This window comes from Salminus brasiliensis, chromosome 9 (genome assembly GCF_030463535.1).
Source record: "Salminus brasiliensis chromosome 9, fSalBra1.hap2, whole genome shotgun sequence".
In the NCBI taxonomy this organism is placed as follows: domain Eukaryota; kingdom Metazoa; phylum Chordata; class Actinopteri; order Characiformes; family Bryconidae; genus Salminus; species Salminus brasiliensis.
The window spans coordinates 12497541-12518695 of record NC_132886.1 but is presented as its reverse complement, the minus strand read 5'-3'; the positions used below and the strand labels follow the sequence as shown (position 1 = coordinate 12518695).

At 43.2% G+C, this 21155-nt stretch overlaps 1 protein-coding gene across 1 annotated transcript in view; it reads left to right on the top strand.

The window, feature by feature from the left end:
* tnfsf10l (TNF superfamily member 10, like) overlaps positions 1-12163 on the top strand; it is a 34468-nt gene extending 22305 nt beyond the window's left edge. Inside the window, exons 3-5 of the mRNA XM_072687446.1 lie at positions 2762-2798; positions 3833-3925; positions 6379-12163. Of these exons, the coding sequence (XP_072543547.1) occupies positions 2762-2798; positions 3833-3925; positions 6379-6836 (588 nt within the window). The 3' untranslated portion in view covers positions 6837-12163. The remainder of the gene's footprint in view (positions 1-2761; positions 2799-3832; positions 3926-6378) is intronic.
* The last annotated feature ends 8992 nt before the right edge of the window (positions 12164-21155 follow it).

The following is a 21155-nucleotide window of genomic DNA, read 5'->3' as shown; positions in this document are numbered from 1 at the left end:
GTGGCTACAGATCATCAGAAGATTAGATAACATACAGCACTATAATGGCTCACTTATATATAGGTCATAAACTGGTGTATTCTGTCAGAGTACAAAGGGCTGAAACTGCAGCAGTCCTGAAAGTATTTATATGTCTGAGCTGGAGGTGAAGAGAAAGGGAAACTACAGTTACAGTAGTGTAATTTAGATTTACCAGCATACATACATAGAGCTTACAGTTCTTATATAAAAAAGTGTAGAAAATGAGGTAGCAAGTGTTGGTATGTCAAAGTGGAAGTCAAGTGAGCAAGTCAAGGGCAACACTGGCAAGGAAACTTACCGAACCTACAACCCTATCATCAATAGACCGGAGCTCTAACCACTGAGCCACCCCTCTATCCCAGGTGTTGAGCTGTGGAGATGTGTTCTCTAAAATGATGGTGCTCCATTATGTACTTTTGGGATGAGTTGGGGAGTTGGGGATGAGGTGGGGTGGTGATTATTCAACAGCCTGACCTTACTAACGCTTTAGTCACTGAATGCAATCGAATCCTCACAGCAATGCTCCATAATCTAGTAGAACGGTTTCCTGGGCAGTAGAGACAGAGATCTCTTGTCCTGTTACTGAATTACTGTGAAGACTTAAAAATATAAATATAATTGATTTGATTGTTGTGTACAGTATTAGCCCTCGCTCTGTTTCCTACACTTTTAATTAAATGTTTTATGCCTAATAACAACATCTTGCAACTTGTAATAAAAAACTTTAACTTTTTAACACCTTCTATCTCCAGAATGTCAACTTTACAGGACAAGGGAAAAACATCTTAAGCTTCAACGGAAGTCAATGTAAAGTTTTTATTCCAAGTTGTTTTAAGCCATTTCTATCAGTCCATTCGTCATGAAATGTGACACAGGGTGACGAAACAACTGCCAGACCCACGTTATGTAAAAAAAATAGCAATACCAAAAATGGAGAAAGCTTTTCCACCCTTGCTTATATTGGCTTGCAGTGGTACACCATTAAAAAGGAGGTTCTTCAAGAGAACAACAGCTTATTGAATTCAGTGATTGTTTTCCTGTTACATGGTCCTTTTTTATTCTTCTTTACTGGAGTATAAAATGCCTTTTAAAAGACTGGATTTAAACATATATGAATTATGACACATTCATCATTCTCACTAACTGAAGAGAGTGCAATAGATGAAATCATTGTAGATTTATTGAGAAGGTCATTTTAAGTAGCAGAGTTATCGCTTCAGGTCCAGGTAATTGTCTCTGGGACTAATTCTCTTCGTCTTGTGAACTGAACGAGAAAGAAAAGCATTTTCTTCTCAAGCTCTGTGGAGTCGTTTTGCTGAACTTTGACAGAATACTTAGTAACTTCTTGAAATGCGATAGGCGGTGAAGAAATTCTTTAGCTCTTGAGTAGTGTGAGTTTTTGAATGTTGCTTTTCTAGTCGCACTCCCCTTTTTTGTTTTCCCACCATTGTGTGCATGGTCACGGCTGGACATCCGACACCAGTACACAGAGATTCAGAAACACATGTTCCGCTGCATTACCTCATACATTACGGAAGGCATGACTCTTTGTTCTAAATGCTTATTTCCGGACGACTGCAAAAAAGTCCTTGTCATATTATTTACTTTCTGTACTTTTTGTACTTTTTATTTACTTAATGAGCGGAAGCTGGACATTTATGTTTAAATATAATGTAAAATGTACCATAAAACTACTATATATTTAGAAAGTAATTATGCTTCTGATTACTTTAATCTGTTGCTTGAGTGCGGGGTTAAATCTAGGGTCGGGATAGGCCTTCAGGCAGTGGAGGAAGCCCATTATGCAGAAGGTTGCTGGTTCAAATCCCGGTCAGTGTGACAGGTATAAATGAAGTGGATACTGGAGGGTGATGGGTTTAAATATGGCAGTCACAGGTTACTGCAAATTTGCCCCCAGGCTAGGCACCCCCCACAGAACATTTTTTTCCAGGCATTCCAAACTACCTTAGGCCCCAGGTCCCCTTGCCAGCTGCCGCCCCTTAAAAATAATATGGAATGGAATGCAAATGCATTGTTTAAAGGGCCCATATTATATTTCTTCACATTTGTTTAAAATAAGCAATATTGATGTAGTATGTAAACATTGATCTACATGAAAAAATTGTGCAGAGCATATATAGAGACTAAGCTGCACCAGTTTTGTGATGTCACAAAACTGGTGCATTTACTCCATCATTGTCCAATTAGGTTAAAAGGTTAGGAGATGTGTTACAGTCTAGAGTGTTTCATGGGTGCAGGCAATCAAAACTCTGAGGGATTATAAGAGGGTGGAAAATGGTCATGTAAAAATTAACTATGAGTGCTTTTTGGACATAAAACCACCAAATGTCATAAGTGGACCTCAGGGAAAAGAAAAAGATAAAAATGCAATACAAAATGTATCCTATGGAGCCTGTAAGGGTCGAGAACAAGGGAAGAGTCCTATTTCTGCTGTCTAATGGATGCTAAAATACAGTCCTGCAGTTGGAGAACTTGAGATAAGCATGAGTGTATGCAGTGATGGAACATGTGTGAGAGACATGAGGCAGCAAGCGAGGTAGGGTGGGAAAAAAATAAAAGGACTGACGAAACTGAAACATGTTGTGTTAGGTTGCATGAAGCCACCTGCCGGAATGGAAACTCAGTGGCAGCATATTAGATTTCTTCAGACAGTTTATGATTACCAAGAATCTGGTGAGTCACTGTGTACTAATGGAATATTTTTTTATGTCTGTTACAGGTCACAGAGAATATCATTTCCAAACACACATTACAAGGTGAGTGTCACAACACTGCAGGTCATCATTAGGGGCTGATACGATAGTCTCAGAATTCTGTTGTGATTTTCAAAGATTTGTGTAATCACTTACTGCAATATGAAATTATGCCTAAAAAGAAAAGTTTTTTTTTAATAAATATATCCTTTACTGTTGTCCATCTCACTTTACTAAAGCATAACCAAAATGTAGAGTACAGAAATTGTAACTTTAAATGGCTGACAAATGTAACCTTTAACAGCACAAGCACTGTTTCATGCTGATTCCTGCCTGGATAGTTCTTTAGTACAGACGTTATGTATGTTCTATTTAGAACCATGACCTGTCAAGCAACCCTTTGGAGGCTTACATGGTTCTTTGGCTGATTAAATGGTTCTTCAGACTGTTGAAAGATCTTCTTTTTTAAAAGTATCGTTTTTATATAGCAACAAAAAGTGTTCCACTATTCATATTGAGTCAAAAAGCCCTTTTTTTTTTACTATGTAGAACCCTTTGTTTGCTTAGAGTGAACCATTTCTACCAGCAGCACCAGAGACAGACGTATTGGTCTCACCATAGAGTAAAACACAAGTTCATAAGCAGCTCCTTGTGGACTTAAACAATGGTGTCCTTGTAGTCTATTTGTGGGATTAATGTATGTTAAAAGTATTGATGAACACGAATGCATTGCTATGGTAATTTTGAGATAACACCAAAAAAAAAAAAAAAAATATATATATATATATATATATATATATATATATATAAATATTTTTTTTTTATTTATTATTTTTTTTTTTTTTATTTCATACACATCTGTTGATGCTTAAACAGAAAGCTTCTGTTGGTATTGATATCATTGTTTAACACTGTTAATAAATAAATAAACAATCCTATGTACGTCTTCACGTCCTTCACTCTAAATGTTGTGATACCTTGTTGGAGGCAGTGTATTTTCCTCCCACTTCTACTGATTATGCTTGATCTTGCTAGCTGCTCTTTGGGTTTGGCTTGTGTCTTTGAATCCCCCACTGATTTTACTGTTTCCTCCACAGAAGCAAGAGCCATACCTCGAACTTACAACACAACAGGGTCAAAGTTCGTGACACAGAGGCCTTCGGCCCACCTTACCCTCAGCAGCCTACAAGGTGAGCCGTGTGGCACTGCTTGGATTTCAGTGTGTTTCTCTGCTTATTACACTGCGACCATATGTTTGTACTTCGTGTAGAGCTACACAACATAGACAACATAAGACACGCCTTCTTCTGGTCAACAAGTAATGTGACATAGTTAAAGATTAGCCTGTATTACTTTAAAATAGCTCACTTACATGAATACCATGAGTCATCAAAACAACCACAGAGAAAAAGGGATTGGTCAGGACACGCACAGCACACAGCAACAAACAGGGCCTCATTCGCCAAACGTTCTTAAAAAGATATTTCTGCTTAACCCTTTACAAAGCCTGTGGCCTGCCGGCAGGCTGAAAGTGTCATTACAAACTTCTGTTGCCCCACCAGTTTGTAAAGAAGTCCCTGTAGTTACTGAGTAATACACCTTAGTGTGTAATAAGCCTTGCTGTGTTAAGGAGTTAAAACCCACTTATGCAGTTTTCATGAAGATTCTGACATTTACCAGTGTTTTCTTTTTTGGGATTTGTTCAATTTATAAGGCTCCATTATTAAGATGCAGAGCAGAGCTGCGATCAGTTCTGCATGTTAAAGACACATCATGAATCTGACCTACACTTTTTATTAGGACTTTTCTGAAAGAAAGCATTTGGGGAATCTTAGAAGATACTGTATTGGTCAAAGAGGCCCATTGAGATTGCTTAGGGTAATCACTAGCATTTCAGCTATCCATTGGCCAGATCAGTATCACAGTAACAATTAGCAAAATAATTTAGCAAGCTGCGCTAATTCCGTAGGCCCTAGTAAAGTATATTTTTTTAGTGATTTTGCAAATAGTTTTAAATATGAAAAGTGTTCAGTTAAAACTAAAACTAAAATAAGGTCAAGGCTCCAGGGGTCCAGTTATAGTGTAATCCATAAGTCATAACAACTATGTAATAGGTGACCTACTGTATAGAACCAGGAAATCCATAAAGATAAAGAAAAGTAGGGCCAACTGACTCTGGTTGAACAGAGCGAGTCGCGAGTATGATCATTAAACTTGAAACGAGTTCAAAGCGTGCTGACGTTTCTTCTCCTCCAGCGTTTTCCTGTTTCATTCTGAACAGATGCACCATAATTCAAAAACATGACTACAGGCATCAGCAGATTACTTAATACCACACAGCATAATAATGGATCACTCATAGACGTCATGCACTGGTGTATTCTGCCAGAGTACAAAGAACCAAAAACTCTGTCGTCCTGAAAGTGCTTCTATCACGGAGTTGAAAAGAAAAGGGTAAACTAGACATCTGCGGCTCATCTGCGGCTATCCCTCTGTATCCCCGTCAGCTTGGAGGAAAGATACATTAGGTTTTAGGACTATGAATCAAAAGCCTGCTCCTATCTGATCTATTGATCTTCATTGAGGAATGTGACACTTTATGTTTGTATAACCTCCTGCAAATCCCTGCTGCGTCCCCCTCTCTCCTCCCTCAGTCTATTCTCCTCGTTCATGCAGGACATCTAGGACTCCTACATACCCATACCTTTCCCTAGCCACTCATCATTAATACTCGTCGCTTCCTTATTCTCATCCTTTTCTGTCCTCCTTATCTTCCTTCTTCTTTCTGCACTTGCTTGTTATTCCCCTACAAACTTTGCTTCTTCAGTTTTCCACTGAAGCTACAAGGCTAAAGCAGCTAATGAGTAATGGTAGCTCATGGCCTTCTAATTAGCACTGTGCAAAAGTTAGGCCTTAAATCACTGAGCTATAAAATACACAGATATCAGTGCAGGAGTGATGATGTTGGTTGCCTGACTGACAGAAATGACAAAAAAATGATTGAATGAGGAAAGAAAACATTTAGTGGCACATATTGACTGGTTCTGACACTGCTACGGACTGTCTTTCTGATATCCCTAAAGCGTATAATAAGTCCCTAAGGCATAAGGAAAATGGTGGGGCAAATTAAACCACTCACTCCTGTGGTTCTGGCAGTCAATTAACAGCTGGTCATGCAGTCTCAGAAACCACATAAGCAAATCTGCTTGTTCTTACTTAACACTTCAAGTCAAGTCAAGTCAAGTCAAGTCAAGTGGGTTTATTGTCATTTCAACTACATACAGAGTACACAGTGAAACGAAACAACGTTCCTCCCGGACCATGGTGCAACATAGACAGTGCATACAAGACACAAGTGCAACACAAACAAACAAGTGCGGACAGACAGTACAGACAGAGTACAGACACTTGAGATGGTTTGAGGTATACATAAGTTTGAGTTATACATAAGTATACAAAAGCTTTCATTACTTGTTAGATACATTCACCTTGTAACTGCAGTGCAAAGCTTAAGAGGCAAACTTCAGACACTTCAGGTCATCTCAGACGGTCAGCTGCCTTTGTCAAAGTTGTTCTACAAATCTCTGATTTTGGGTTAAACTTATCTCCCTCTCTCTCACTCCCTCCTCCCCAAACCCATCAGGTGTCAGCACTCAATACCCCAACCCCCAGCCGGACCTGCACCAGTCCTGCCGCCACCCTGTGCGCTCCTGGGCCAACCAGAGCTTCGGGGCCCACCTCCACAACATGACTCTGGCCAACGGGCGTCTGCGTGTGCCCCAGGATGGCCGCTACTACCTGTACGCCCAGGTGTACTTCCGCTACCCGTCGCCCAGTGAGGGCGAGCAGCACAGCACCAGCCACCAGCTGGTTCAGTGCATCTACAAGAAGACCTCTTACCTGAGGCCCATCCAGCTGCTGAAGGGCGTGGGCACCAAATGCTGGGCGCCGGACGCCGAGTATGCGCTGCACTCCGTGTACCAGGGGGGTCTGTTTGAGCTGCGTGCCGGGGACGAGGTCTTCGTGTCAGTCTCGTCTCCATCTATGGTGCATGGCGAGGACTCCTCCAGCTACTTCGGCGCGTTCCGTCTGGACCTGTAAGGCCAAATCAGACAGACTACAGCAAAACTACATTACCCACAAGGCACTGGGAGGATTTTTTTTAATGGGAGATGGATTAAACATTGCATTGTTTAATTTTCTTTCTTTGATCAATCAAGATTTCTTTTATATTTACTCTTTTTTTCAAGGCAGAAGAATGTATGTATATTTTTAAAACCACATCAAAGGTGTGGATCTTGGAAACGGTAGCAGAAATGAAAAGGACAACATGCACAGCCAAGACTTTGCAGAGCTGCTTCTGTGCCAACGGCGTACACGTCTGATTCGGAAGTTTGGAAGTGAAAACAGAGCTTTTTTGCCACCATCCAGAACGCGGCATCTGGGTACATCGGATTTAACACAGTTTTGAAAGAACAGAGATGTGAGAATGAAGGGGATGACAGGTGGAATGCAGAAGAAAGAGGAGAGGGGAGGGCAGGCATGCAGCATTACTGGCCTCACACGAATCTGGCAGCCTGCTACTAAGGAGGAATTCTCCCTGGCCAGTTTAACCAGTGGAGCAGCATGCTACCATGCATACTGGCCCAAGAACAGATACTATCAGCAGGGATTCATCACTGCAAAATCTTAGGCACCTGAGAGAATGAGATTTTAAAAAGCAGTAATACTTCATGAACGGAGGTAAAACACTAATATTAGATTAAATACAAAAAACACTAATACAATAAGGAGCGACGGTGTGTGTTTTATATGGTTTTCCACATAAACTCTTCCAAAACTCATCATCAATTCTCTGCTGAAAAAGCCAGCTCAAGGCCAGCTTTTGCTGGTAGCTGGCCTCAGATGGTCTCAGCTGGTCTTTAAGATCATTTAGGTAAAAGCTTACCCTATACTGGTGAGGTAGCTGGTTAACCAGCTCTTCCAGCATAGTGTATGTGGCATTTGGTTCTGGTCATGCTTCGTCATGCTGGCTGACCAGCATAGCTTGCTTATGCTGATCATGCTGGTTGTCTAGCTTGGTCAGTTTTATCATGCTTATAGACCAGCTTATAGATCAGCACACTCTATGCTGCAGGGCTTAGCTTAACCAGCTTGACCAGCTTGACCAGCTTAAGCCTTTTTCAGCAGGGTTGTGGTTATCATACAGAACCTGGGTTGGTTAATCAATGGCTGAAGGCCTTGAGGAAAAAATCTGGACCCAAACCTATATTTTAACTTAAAATGTTGTGAAGACTTTCTACTTAGATTTCGCTGCATTAATTGCATTAGTTGTTTGCATTTATTCTAATGGTATATGGGAGTTTTATAAGCATAAACACACTTACTGTTGAGATAAACAGTTAACATTTTGCTTAGGTGCCTAAGACTTTTGCCAAGTACTCAGTCTCATAAATCTCATAACGCCAACTATTTGATATGCTGACTTGCTTATAAATGCTTTCTCTTGTCAAGCTCTCTCTTTTTGCAGTGCTAAGCAAGAGCCTTCAGGTGCATGCCGGGATATGTTGATCCTTCCATTAAGTACTCACAGACTCTTATATAAATCAAATGCACCAACATGTTTACCTTCACGCTCCAACACAAATCATTTACTCCCACTCTTAGGCCTACTTTCTAAAAGCAGACACGCCTCACTCGCACAAACACTCGCGCTCACGCCCTCACACAACCCACTCTCTGTCATTTGTGATAAATAGAAAAGGAACAAAAAAAAAAACAAAACTGCTCCTTGGTCCATGTGGTCAAAGTCGTATGAAAGGTTAAACAAACAGGGTGCCGCTCAGTTTAAATGTCACACACCCGCTGTCTTTTAATGCTTTGTTTTTCCTCTTAAGCTACACGCAAGCACATACACATTGTCAGTGGAGTCTCTCTCTCTCCCTCCCTTTCTCTTTCTGTCTGTCTCAGTCCGTTCGGTTGTACCTGTGTACATATACAGCAGTGTGCTATTTAATTCCTTAATATGTCTTGTGTATTTGGAGTGAATGTATAGGAGTCAGTCAGGTCTGAGCTCAATTCTGACCTTCTGCCTGAGGCCTTGGATGTTCTAGGTGTTGCTTTCCCATGATTTACCCGTCCGAGCTCCGCCCACAAATGCATTCTGTCATAATTGTTATGGTTGAAGAGAACAATAGAAAAGAAAAAAATCCCAGTCAACCAAAAGAGAAACCGTAGCGTACAACTCCGTTTATGTCTAAATTCCCACATTTTTAGTATGTTATTAGTTCAGATTCTATTTATTTTGTATGTGTGAAGAGTCACACCGTCAGGGTGTAATTTTTCTGTTGTGTCATCAATGTAACAGGGTGGTAAATTGTGGCAAATTTGTTTTTCTGCCATGTCATCAATGTAACAGGGTGGTAAATTGTGGCAAGGTTTGTCATTTCCCGACTATCCATAGTGTGCAATTTCTCATTTCTTTGCCAACCTTCTGTAGAGCTTGTCTAACCCAGCAACAGTTGTTACAAAAGAACACGCTTGCGGACGGAGCATGAAAAGGTCAGTTAGCCGCTTGCTCAATACAAAAGTTTAAAGTCTGGTGTTATTGACTGCGAACAAGAAGAAAAATGACCAGTCTGCTGAAGGTTGGCCACCATGCCTGCCAGTGCGTGCTGTTTGATGGACAGCAGAGTAAGGGTGCGGCCATAACTCTGCAGTTTGAATGGCCAAAAGCATTAAATCCAGTCACAATGGTGGCTGAACAAAAGGCCCAGTTGGACCTCACTGTAAAATGTAAATGGACTATTTTTCTTCCTCTCCTCGGTGGACTCCAGCCCTTCAGCCTTCTCTGATAAAGCCACTATTCCAAAGGGGCCGGTACCGATACACAATGCACACAGTCGGAGGCATTTGCCTCCCCTTCCTGTGGACTCTGCTGTGAGCCTCGGTAGACGTTGTTATAAATCACTGTCTCCATCCCGTCAGCCGCTTCTGAGTCCAGTCTGGCCTCACGTCTTGGAAAGGGCAAACACGCACCATCAGCGAGACACATTGTGCAGCAGGCATGAACAATTACCCTCGCCGTGACGGAGATTCCTCACTCATCATAGATGCCAGCGTAAATGCCTCTGGGAACGGTGCTGGCTTGAGAACGGCAGCATGCAAGGCTGCTGGAACAAGGCCTCTCGAACTCGGGCTCATGCCTGTGTACTACAAATGAGTTTGGATGCAAACAGACTATTGCTGAGTGTTTAACGTGTTCTTTGATGGATTACCACTACTGCTTTTAAGGAACTGCAGTCCTTAATGCCTGGTTTTGTTGCCTCTCTTAAGCAGTTGTGAAAGAGAATCTGCAAACATAATATCGGGTACAGTACAGGCCAAAGTAAAAGCAAGCCTTGATATTTCTCTAAAAGCTTATTGACATCTAGTTTGCAGTGATGTACTCTGACACCAGTGTACTCTACACTCTTAAACAATAGTGCTACCAATGATTCTTTGAGGAATGCCATAAAAAAACATCTTTTTAATGGAGATGTGCGAGTGTGAAGCACCTTTAAACTGGTAAAGGCCATGTATCAATTGATGGTTATTTGGACCTTAAAAAAGGTTCTCAACAATCACGCTCTATTACATCCTGGTTCTTAATAGAGCCAAAAGTGGTTCTACTTTGGCATCTCTCCAAGAACCACTTGAAGCACCTTTAATTTTGAGAGTGTATAAGTGTATAAAACCTTCATGCTCCTTCTTGAGACACTGTCTTACACAGACAAACTCCTAATTTTACCCACCTGTCTCGGCACTTCAGGCTTTCAGAAGCATCTGAATGGGGGAATCAGGTGGGTATAATTAGAGCCGCAGTAAAACGCAGCAGGAGAATCAGCGGGGGCAGAGCAAATGAAGAATCAATTGTGCCTGGGCCACATTAGAGGATATTCAGACTGGTTTAGATGCTGATTCACCCCTTGAATCATTTGCAAATGGTGTCCTGATTCCTGAGAGGCTGGGGAGGGGGGGGGGCGCTCTGCACAAATTCTCACATTGCCAATGTATGAAAGACTGTTTAAATTAACCAGCGGGGAGATAGAAACCAATAACAGTTGAGTTAAGTACAGCTGAAAGCCACTTTTCTGAGGTCCGGTGGTGATTTTTCCTGGGCAACAGTGCAATCTGTCATTATGTGTGGGGTCTCTCACGGTTGCAGCATTCTCATGTTTTTTGTAAGGGTGCTTCCAAACTTCTGACCTAAAGTTTTTAAAGAGAGACCTTTAAATTTAATAGGATTGCAACTTCAGGAAAGACTTCCTTCAGATGTTTCCTCTTACAGAGTAATACCTACCCACATAAACAAACATCTGCTCAAGAATCCAGAACCCACCACCCAGACCTGAAAAGACATCCACTTATAAAAATGAAGATTCTTAAATGGTTCCAAGCTTGGTTAATTATGTGGAGGTTCTCTAAACTATGAAACAGCCTTTTTACACTCGCCCAGCTTATTTGCAAAAATGGTTTGGCTTGTATGAATCATCCATTGAAAGGTTGAAAGACTCTCTTGCCAATGGAAAGAGGTTATTGTAAGGCACTAAACAGTGTATTTAACCCCTTTGTTGCAGTGCTGTGGAACACTTGCTGTTAAGACACCCACAATCCCACTACAAACAACCAGAGAGAACCTTCTCACCCCAGTTTGTTATTTCACCTCATCCCCTTCTGCTCCCAAGTCTTAGTGGAACATTTCCCTGGAACTCCTCAGGCATTTGTGTTTGGAAATCTGGCCATCCATCCAAACAGCACAGGTAACGTGGACATGGAGGCACGGACAGGGTATAGGGATGACTGTGCTGGATGGTTCCAGTGGCTGTAGATGTGGATGGGCTCTGGAAGGGTTTTCCTTCTTAACAGTGAGAAACCAAATGTGAAAAAGGTGGAAGAACTATGTTTTAAGGTGTGAATGTGTGTGTGTGTGTGTGTATTTCTTTAAAGATGATTGTACAAACAGTGGATGTAAAGCAGAAAATGCCCACTATTCAAGTTCTTCCTTGGAACAGACGGTGTTGCTGTGAATTTTTGGAAGAGAGAATGTAGTAAGAACCCCAGTGAGCAATACTGAACAAAAGGGCTATTGTGTTTTTTTTTCTTTTTCTGCCCAGAGCGTTGTAAGTGCTTTTTTTGTTCCCTTGTTAAAAAGTCTTAAAGTCACCAATCTGTGGGTCTGGGTTTTTCTTTGATGAAAGATAACATGCACTGTTTACCACTGTTTTTTTTTTCTCACTGTAAAAAAAAAAAAAAAATGTACAAATGTCTAGTGGTTGGTCTTTACTGTAAAAATTGTTTCCTTGATCTTCAGTGATTTGCATTTTTGAGGGACGTGTTTTTTTTTTTGTAAACGTCACTTCTTAACAATTAAAGTGCTTGTCTTCTAAGCAGCGAGTCACTGGTGAGTGTTTTGACGTCTAGACGCCGTCCCTGTTTCTTTAGTCATCTGGTTGCCATACATCATCTCCTCTCACTTAAAAGACTTAATGCTCTTTTGCACACACACACTTAAGAACATAGCTTAAGAAACCCCCCAACCACCCACCCACCCACCCACCCATCTATCCAGCGCCCACTCCTCTCCCATAAGTCACCCAGACACCGCAAGCATGAGTCACCATCAGACTCACTCCTGCTGGGGGTCCCGACCTCCACTGTCTCTCTCTTTCTTTTTTCTTACACACACACATACATACACAATTACATCCCACATGGTCATTTGCACAGTGAAAGACCACACACACACACACACACACACACACATCTGACCACCTCAGGACTGACCACACAAGCACACATCCATACCCCCTATTCAACCCTTTCCATTTTGATCACACGCTCTTTTCACTGGCCTCTTTGTCCTTCACACAAACACACACACACACACACACACACACATGTATACACACTTCTCTCATTGTCCCCAACTACAAACATGTACAACCCTGAGGGGGTACACTTCAAACCTGACCTCACATACACTGACCCCACACACAGCATTACTGCACAAGCCTCCGACCCCCATTCCTTACCCTCGCCCTGCCCCATTCACCAGTCCATCCGACGAATGTCATCTTAAACCTTGAGTGCCGCTCACCGAGGCATTCCTGTCCACAAACGTGTCCTTGTCTGCCGGAATGTTAGGGAATGCCATCGGAAACCATGCACAGGCCTGCCCTGTCCAAAATGCTCAGCCTCCCGACACGCAGGCGGCGGCCACCTCGGTCTCCCTCGTGCACGTTTGCGCAAGCAGGGGGATGAGTAAACACAAACAAATGCAAACAAACAAATGGGACCTCTGGGAAGGCGAGAGCAGCCAGCAAGCCCCAGGCAGGGCGATGGAACAGCTGCAGCCTTTAGACTTTAGACAGTAAATTCTTAAAAATTGAGGGGTTTTAATGGTTCTTGGCGGATACATACAGTTCTACCCATGTCACAGCAAACAACATTTTCATCACTTTAAATGTCTTATGATTAAGAGTGTGGATGAAGTCATGACAAGGAATATATGGATATGAAAGAACTGTCAGCGCTGGCATGTGAATTGCCTAAATCAAGTCAATTGTGAAATAATCCCCCTTTAAAAAATCAGGCTAAAGTGAGAAAGCCTGCTCCGCCATGTTGCCAAATTTGAGTCTATGCAGTAGAGACCAGAGGGAGAGACATTTACATTTACATTTACATTTAAGGCATTTAGCAGACGCTCTTCTCCAGAGAGACTTACAAAAGTGCTTTGCTATTTACCCAAGAAAAACCTCAGCTAGTTTAAACATGCTACAAATTCAAAGATACCTCTAATCTTGGACAATAAGGTGACCATAGTATTCTACTATTCACCCAAGTACTCTCTGAAAAGCTGGGTCTTCAGTCTGCGTTTGAAGACAGCGAGCGACTCTGCTGTTCAGACACCCAGAGGAAGCTCGTTCCACCACTTTGGTGCCAGGACAGAAAAAAGCCTGGACGCTTGTCTTCCATGGATTTTGAGGGATGGCGGGTCGAGCCGAGCCGTACTTGAAGCTCGAAGGGCTCTTGGTGCGGATCGGCTTTTGACCATTGCCATCAAGTACGGAGGGGCCGGTCCGTTCTGGGCTTTGTAGGCCAGAGTCAGGGTTTTGAATCTGATGCAGTAAGCAGCTACAGGAAGCCAGTGAAGAGAACGCAGGAGTGGAGAGACATGGCTGAATTTAGGGACATTGAAGACGACCCGTGCCGCTGCATTCTGGATGAGTTGCAGGGGCCTGATGGTGCACAGAGGAAGACCAGCCAGAAGAGAGTTGCAGAGCTGTTCCCCTTCTCCCAGCCCAAGTGCGTTTATAGCGCAGAAGAGGAAAATGTTTGTCCAGTAAGTGTAACGTTTCAACAGTAGAAGTGCAGTTCATATAGGTTCCACTACAACTCTACTACTGAGCTACTCCATGTGATGGACACATGCCGTAATGCAGGTCCTGCATAGCCAAGGGGGGTGTAGTAGAAAAGTAACTGCCGGAATTAGACACTGGAGATTAAAAGATAGTTTAGAGGAGAACAATGAGATGGAAAATGGGCCGTTTTTAGCCATTGAAACATATTGATATGGGCGGAGCTACACATCATACTGTAACCAGCCAGCAGAGATGCTAGACCTGTGGTGGCTTTACTTTGTGAGAGACGTTGCACTGTCCATGTTTTCTATAGTCACTGACCTATTCAGACTGCAGGAGTGGAGTCCCACCCATTAAGGCTAACATTATAGAGAATGTACAGTATGGGGCAGCCAATCTACACAGAATTAGCGACGTTACAGATTTGTAAACGTTGCAAATCTGTATAATGTGCTGAACTGTTTGAGTGACAGACTTTATATAATAAATAGAATAGATAAAACCGTATCATTTAGACGGCTACGTAACACAAAGCTTTGGTTGAACCTCCCTTAGAGGAATGTATATAAGACTGGTCAACTTCACTTAATGATGCAAACTAGCCAACACAGATCATGGGAGCTCATTAAAAAGAAATATCGGAAGGCGAATTCAGAATCAGTCTTAACAGCACAGTAAGTGCAGTTGTAAGTTAGGAGGGATTTCGCTGCATAAATGTTATTAGTAGACTTCAGGGAAACAAAATATGTGCTTCCTCTATGGAATCACTCCAAAAATCCCTTGGTTGGTTTATCATTATTTATTTATTTATTTATTTTTAGATGTATAAACACCTCACTTGTAAACTCCTTCACATTAAACAAGACTGTCCACAAACAATAGTTTTCAATTCTCCAATGACAATATGTGTCCATGTTAATAGTGTAGAGTCCTGTTCTCCGTCAGCACGGCCAGGCTGGTCTGTTCTCACTGCTAAATCCCAATCATGACAGAGTAGCAAGGCCGTGAGACCGGGTTTACAACGAGCTTGATTAATGACTTATGTTTGAATGAACCTCTGTGTGTTTGAGCAGAGTTCGTCATGTTGGGGAATTCCCCCTGGGATTCAACATGATTAGAGGAAAGTGTTACTTACTTGTTAGCTCCATTAGCCCCACAGCACCAGTGAAAAACTTAAAAAGCGAACACCAAACAAACAAGGGGTTACACTGCTTACATTACAATGTTTTGGACAAACTATTCCTTTAAGGGAGTGAGAATGGACTTCTGTGCGTTTATGAAAAGGAAACATTACTTAAACCCCGTCACACGATTAGACGAGAACAGCTGCACTGTTCAGACGTTGTCTACTCAACATAATATAGGTGATCAAGGTAAATTACCCGTACTACCTGCTAAAAACACCAACAGCCTGTTTGTTAAGACTGGGTCCTGCTGTTCTTTTAAAGCCTCTAGGAACCTACATCTACATCAGTTTTCTTTCTAATGAAGTTAATCTGGCTCCCCAGGGTAAATGTTCAAAGTATTTAGTCTTACAAAAATCTCACTCTAAATATCTGATATAGTTCCACCGTACTGAGCTCCTCTGGATGTGGAATGGGTGGTCCTAAAAGCGGACATGCTTACATCAGCAAAACCCTGACCAATCACAAAGGCTTACACGGCTTGGCCCTCTTTTCAAGTCTAAGCAACCTGGTGAGCTAAGGCTCATGCCCCGTCGCCCCTTCTGTCCGGCGCCCGGCGCCTCTCCGCTTCATGATGGAATGTAGTGGCTGAGTGCCAGGATGGACAGGAGGTCCCAATGCAGCACTGTAGTCAGGGAGATCCGCAAACCTTTTCCCACCCTACTGGCACGCAGTGCATCAACCCTGCCCCCAATTGCCACGGTGAATAAGATAGAGATGGGATGGAAGACTGGGCACGCAGGGTAGCCCGTCACCAGTCGCGGCTGTGTCTCTAAATGGGCTCGTAACTCCATTACAGATTTAAGAACCTAAAGATCAGTGAAATCACAATAATCAAAATTCAAAATAAAAGCTAAAAAACACAACTTCTCTGTCGCAAGGCTGTGAGCGTTGCCATGGTAACGTTAATAAAATTGTGTTTGCCAGTCACAGGGGGCTGTCAGTCAGGCACGTTCATTAGAATATTAAGACCACGCCCAGAATGTTCAGAAGGGTGCATTATGGCAATTTTTGAGGTGCGTTTTATCATTCTATTTACGCTTCACGTAAGACACAAGTTTAGTATTATACAAAATATTCAATATATCAAAATAGGTTCCCAGGAGCTTTATGTCCGCATGTTCTTCAGATATATGGGGCCAACTCTCATCTGACCAAAAGCACCCTGACAATTTGGGGGATTTTTAATTCGACCTGAAATATGATTTATAATGTCTATACTACCATCCATTTCATTCCCTAAATGGGTCTTTGACAGAGCTAAACCAAAAATGAGGCACGCCTGATTCCTCAAATACTTGATATACACACACATACACACACAAACACACACTTGTATGCAGGCAGACACAAACCCTGTGTGGAAAAAGCTCCAGATTTATTCAAAATGACCATAGATATTTAGAAAATGACAAAATGCAAATCAATTACAATTACTTTCACAGCACTGTCAGTTGTGTACAAAATAAATATCAATTACATAGTACTCAACAACAACACATCAATTAACCTTCGAGACGTTCTGGCCCTGGCTTCCTAAAAGCGTACCACAATGATCACTGTAAGACATTAAAGCGCTCCCTCGCTCTCTGAACATTGGGATGGGTTCAACACTGTGATGGAAACCAGGCCCAGCTCAGTGGAGTGCTGTGCAATAACAGCAGGGTCACACTACCATTCTGCTGGTTCTGTATTTGCGTGTGGTTCCACAACGGCTCAAACTGGTGAGAACACCTTCCCTGCAGTTGCCCTGCACCTGCCCTGCAGCTACTCCAACATACTTGATCCAAGCAAGCAGCTGATTGAACAAACTGTTCAGTACAGTAATGCTGATGTTGCTAATAGTGAACGGATGTGAATAGTCACCAGTTCAAATGACATGTGCTATGAGCTTACAGTCACACATTTAGTGGCTGGGTGCCTGAATGGCAACGCAGCAGCATAGCCAGGAACATCTGCAAACCCCCACCTGCCCTTCGCTGACCCGACCGGCACGGCACGTATCGTACGTAAATGCCGGAGAGAGATGGGAGGGATGACTGACTCTCCCCCCCCAGTCACGGCTTTGTCCCTAAATGGGCTGTTGACTCCATTAAAGATGTAAGAACCTCAGTAAACCGGTAAGATCTGACAAGCTAAAAACGCAACTTCTCAATGCTTCAAGGCTGTGGGTGTTGCCATGGTAACGCAAACACCAACCGTTGGTCATAAAACTGTTCCTTAACATGTGCAAGGCAGGGGTACGCAAGGCCCAGTCCTGGAAGCCACTTGCATTAATCAATCCCACTGACGATCCTCAAAGCTCCAGGTCACTGCTTTCGCCCAGTTGGAGGATCCTTGTGGATGCAGGATACAAGAATCTGAACTTGATCTTGTGACAGCAGTCCCTGTGAGACGACCGAACCAGTCACTCCCACTCTCCAGCGAGTGAACGGGAAGAAAATGCAGGCGCCTTCTCCACAAACGACCCCCAAACAGCATTCAGCATTCAATTCACTTTTGGCTTTTTGCTTGTTTGTCTTCCTGAGTTTCAACAGCACATTAGTTACACGAAAGCCCGGTTTGGCAGGTGGGTCATAACCACAGCTGGATAAAGCACTAACTCCTACATTCTTCCACAGGGTGGTGGGCCATATTCTGCAGATAAGGAGCAAGGGTGGGGGGGGGGGGGTAGGGGGGTCTATGGCATGTCCTGTTCCAGTCAACATTTCATTCAGCCCTGGAGTGCGACCTTAAAGCCAATCGAGTGTTGGGTTACAGCAGAGAAGCTGGTACAACTCCGTAAGCCAGCAGAAATGAGCGAGGCTCCTTCCAGCCAAAGCTCTCTCTCTCTCTCATAACCCCTGTGCCACACAGAAGGGACCTTTGTGAAAGCGATCCGGCTGCTGACCAGTGAGCGAGCGCTGTTTAATTAACCTTCTCTCCGGCCTCTCTCTCACCACACTCTCTCGTTTTCTCAAGGGGGGGGGGGTTAAAAAAAAGAAAGGTATAATCCCTCACTCCAGCCCACCACACACACACACACACACACACACACACACACACACACACACACACACACACAAATGTTTGCTTTCAATCAGAAGAAAGAGAGCGCGTGAGCGTTTCTTTCCTCAGCTCTATTATAATAATGCCGAATTGGCTGCTGTTGCACGGCAGGCCCGGAAATTGGCTCTCCAAGAGTGGAAGAGGGCTGGGTTTGTAGAGGGGGGGTAAAAACAGTCGGGGAACATCCTGGCGACCGCTAGCCCAGACGAGGGAAACAATAGCGCCTCCGACCTCCCTGCCCCAGTGTGAAAGAGAGCGCGCAAGAGGGAGAGATGAGAGTGAGAGAAGGAGGAGAGTGAGAGAAATAAAAAGAGGAGGAAAAAAAAAAAAAAAAAAAGAAAGGAGAGGAAAGAGATTGTGATTAAGAGATGGGGAGAATGAGAGCGCAAGAGAGAGCGAGAGCAAGAGTGAGAGCGAGAGCGAGAGCGAGAGCGAGAGCAAGAGCAAGAGCAAGAGCAAGAGCAAGAGCAAGAGCAAGGCAGAAGCAGCTTCAGAATAGATGGGAAAGATGGGAAAGAGCTGAAATGTCTGTAACGGAGCATAAACAACCGAAATGGCCACAAAGGGACAAAAAAAAAAAAATCATTGAAGTTAGAAAGGAGGGGAGTTTTTAAAAACACGCGAGCACAATAGGTTTGGTGGGCGTGTGCGGAGAACGAGTACAGACTACAGTAAATAAACTGCAGGAGCCTCTCCCACAGTCGGAGCTGCGCTTCCTCTCAGAGGAGCCTCATCTACTGTCATGATTGGATTGTCAGCGCTCATGAAACAAAAGCCAGGGAGCAATCAGATGAGCTGTTCTGCAGAGGTTGTGTGAGGTCACAGTGAAAGAAGCCGAAGAGCACAGCGGCTCGAGGGCTACGCCCAGCGCTACAGCATCGGATCAGCGGGTGCTGAGCATAAAACAGTGTTCAAAAAACAAAAACAGAGCTGAAACATCTACACACACAGATTTGATTAGCAGTAATCAAAATCACTGTCTGGAAGAAGACAGATGAAGTCCCTGAAGCAATGACATGTGAGCAGCCCAACAGAGCTGATCACTCACAGTGCAGACTGAAAGGGTGTGTGGGTTTTATGAACGGAGAAAATGAGCCCAAATTCATAGAGAGAAGTGAAACAGGGTTAGAGAGTTTAAGAGAGCTAGAGAGACAGACGGATAGACAGACTGAGACCTAGATAAAGAGAGAGAGAACAAAAAGTGGAACAGAAATACAGACAGATACATAGATAAACAAAAAACGGATAGATAGAATAAATGGATGAACGGACAGAAAAAAAAAACATGGAAAGACAGATGGAAATAGACAGATAAATAGATAGACAGATAAACAGACAGAAATAAAAAGAGAGGGATAGATAGAGGGACGAAAAGAGGCATAAACAGACAGATAGAACACAGATGTATAGAGAGGCAGACAGACAGACAGACAGAAAAATTCATTGACAGGCGGATGGACAGATAGACAGAGAGAAAGGAGAGGGACGGACAGATAGACAGAGAGAAAGGAGAGGGACGGACAGATAGACAGAGAGAAAGGAGAGGGACAGACAGATAGACAGAGAGAAAGGAGAGGGACGGACAGATACATAGACAGACAAAGACAAGAGACAGCTGAATATCTATGCAAAATGACAGACCGACGGACGGATAGACAGACAGACGGAGAGACAGACAAAAAAAAGATTATAAAAAGAGGAATAGACAGACAGGCAGACAGCATGCAGAGAGAGAAATCGAGAACGAGAGTATAAGACACAGTGACCTCTAGTGGTCAAATATGTGAACGGCAGTTTATGGTCCATCAGGAGAGTGAAGGTAAAGCGCTTAAGTGCAGGAGCTGAGGAGCTCTATTTTCCACTGAACTGGTCATCCAGAGCGCTGTAACAGTGGCGCATTTCAACTATACAGACACACACACCTAAAGTCACTATGAGAGGAGTGGAAGGGACTTCTAACAGTCTAGACGTCCAGAACTCTTTACGGAAAGAAACTAAATTAGCTACAGTAAATTAAACCATAGTTTAAGATACAAGTTCTTTTAGCAGATCACAGATCAGCACCTGCTGCTGGCCAGTAATGCTCAGTTCTGGCCAGACTCTCACATGAACAGTTTAAAAACCGGCACACAGAACAGGAACAGCTCAGACTTACACCATGTATCTGAGCTTACACAGAGCAGTGTTTTTGGTTAACGTCTGGGCAGGACAGTTACATGACAGGTGCAGATAGTTCTTGCTGTGTGTGGGTGTGAGAGAGAGAGAGCGAGAGCGAGAGAGAGAGAGAGAGAGAGAATGTGGCTGAGAGGGTGATTGAGTGCAAGCAGGAGTAAGACAGAGTGTGTGACTTTTAAACATGATACACCCTCGTCTCATCTCCCGCCCACTTCCCACAGCGATTGTCTGACCTAGGTGAGTTTAGACACGTCAACTGCAGCAGAAACACAGACCACTGCAGAAGCTTCCCAGAATGCTGGACCACGGCATCCTGCCGAAATCACAGGCCATTCTTAAATGACAAGTGCAGAGGAGGACAGTAGGCTAAAGGACACAGAGAACTCAGAACAAGTCAACAATGGTGTATCAGAAGCCCAGATTTCAGAAATAATAACTTTACAGTAGAAAACCTGTATCATCTTTTTTATAATGCAATTTTGGCACATTTCATTTGGTCCAGATGTCCTGAGAATGCTCCCACAAGATTATGGGCAGCATTTTAAATGGTGCTGAAAAAAGAAGGCACAAGAGCATATATTAGAACAGTGTTTGGTGTATTCAGGCATGTT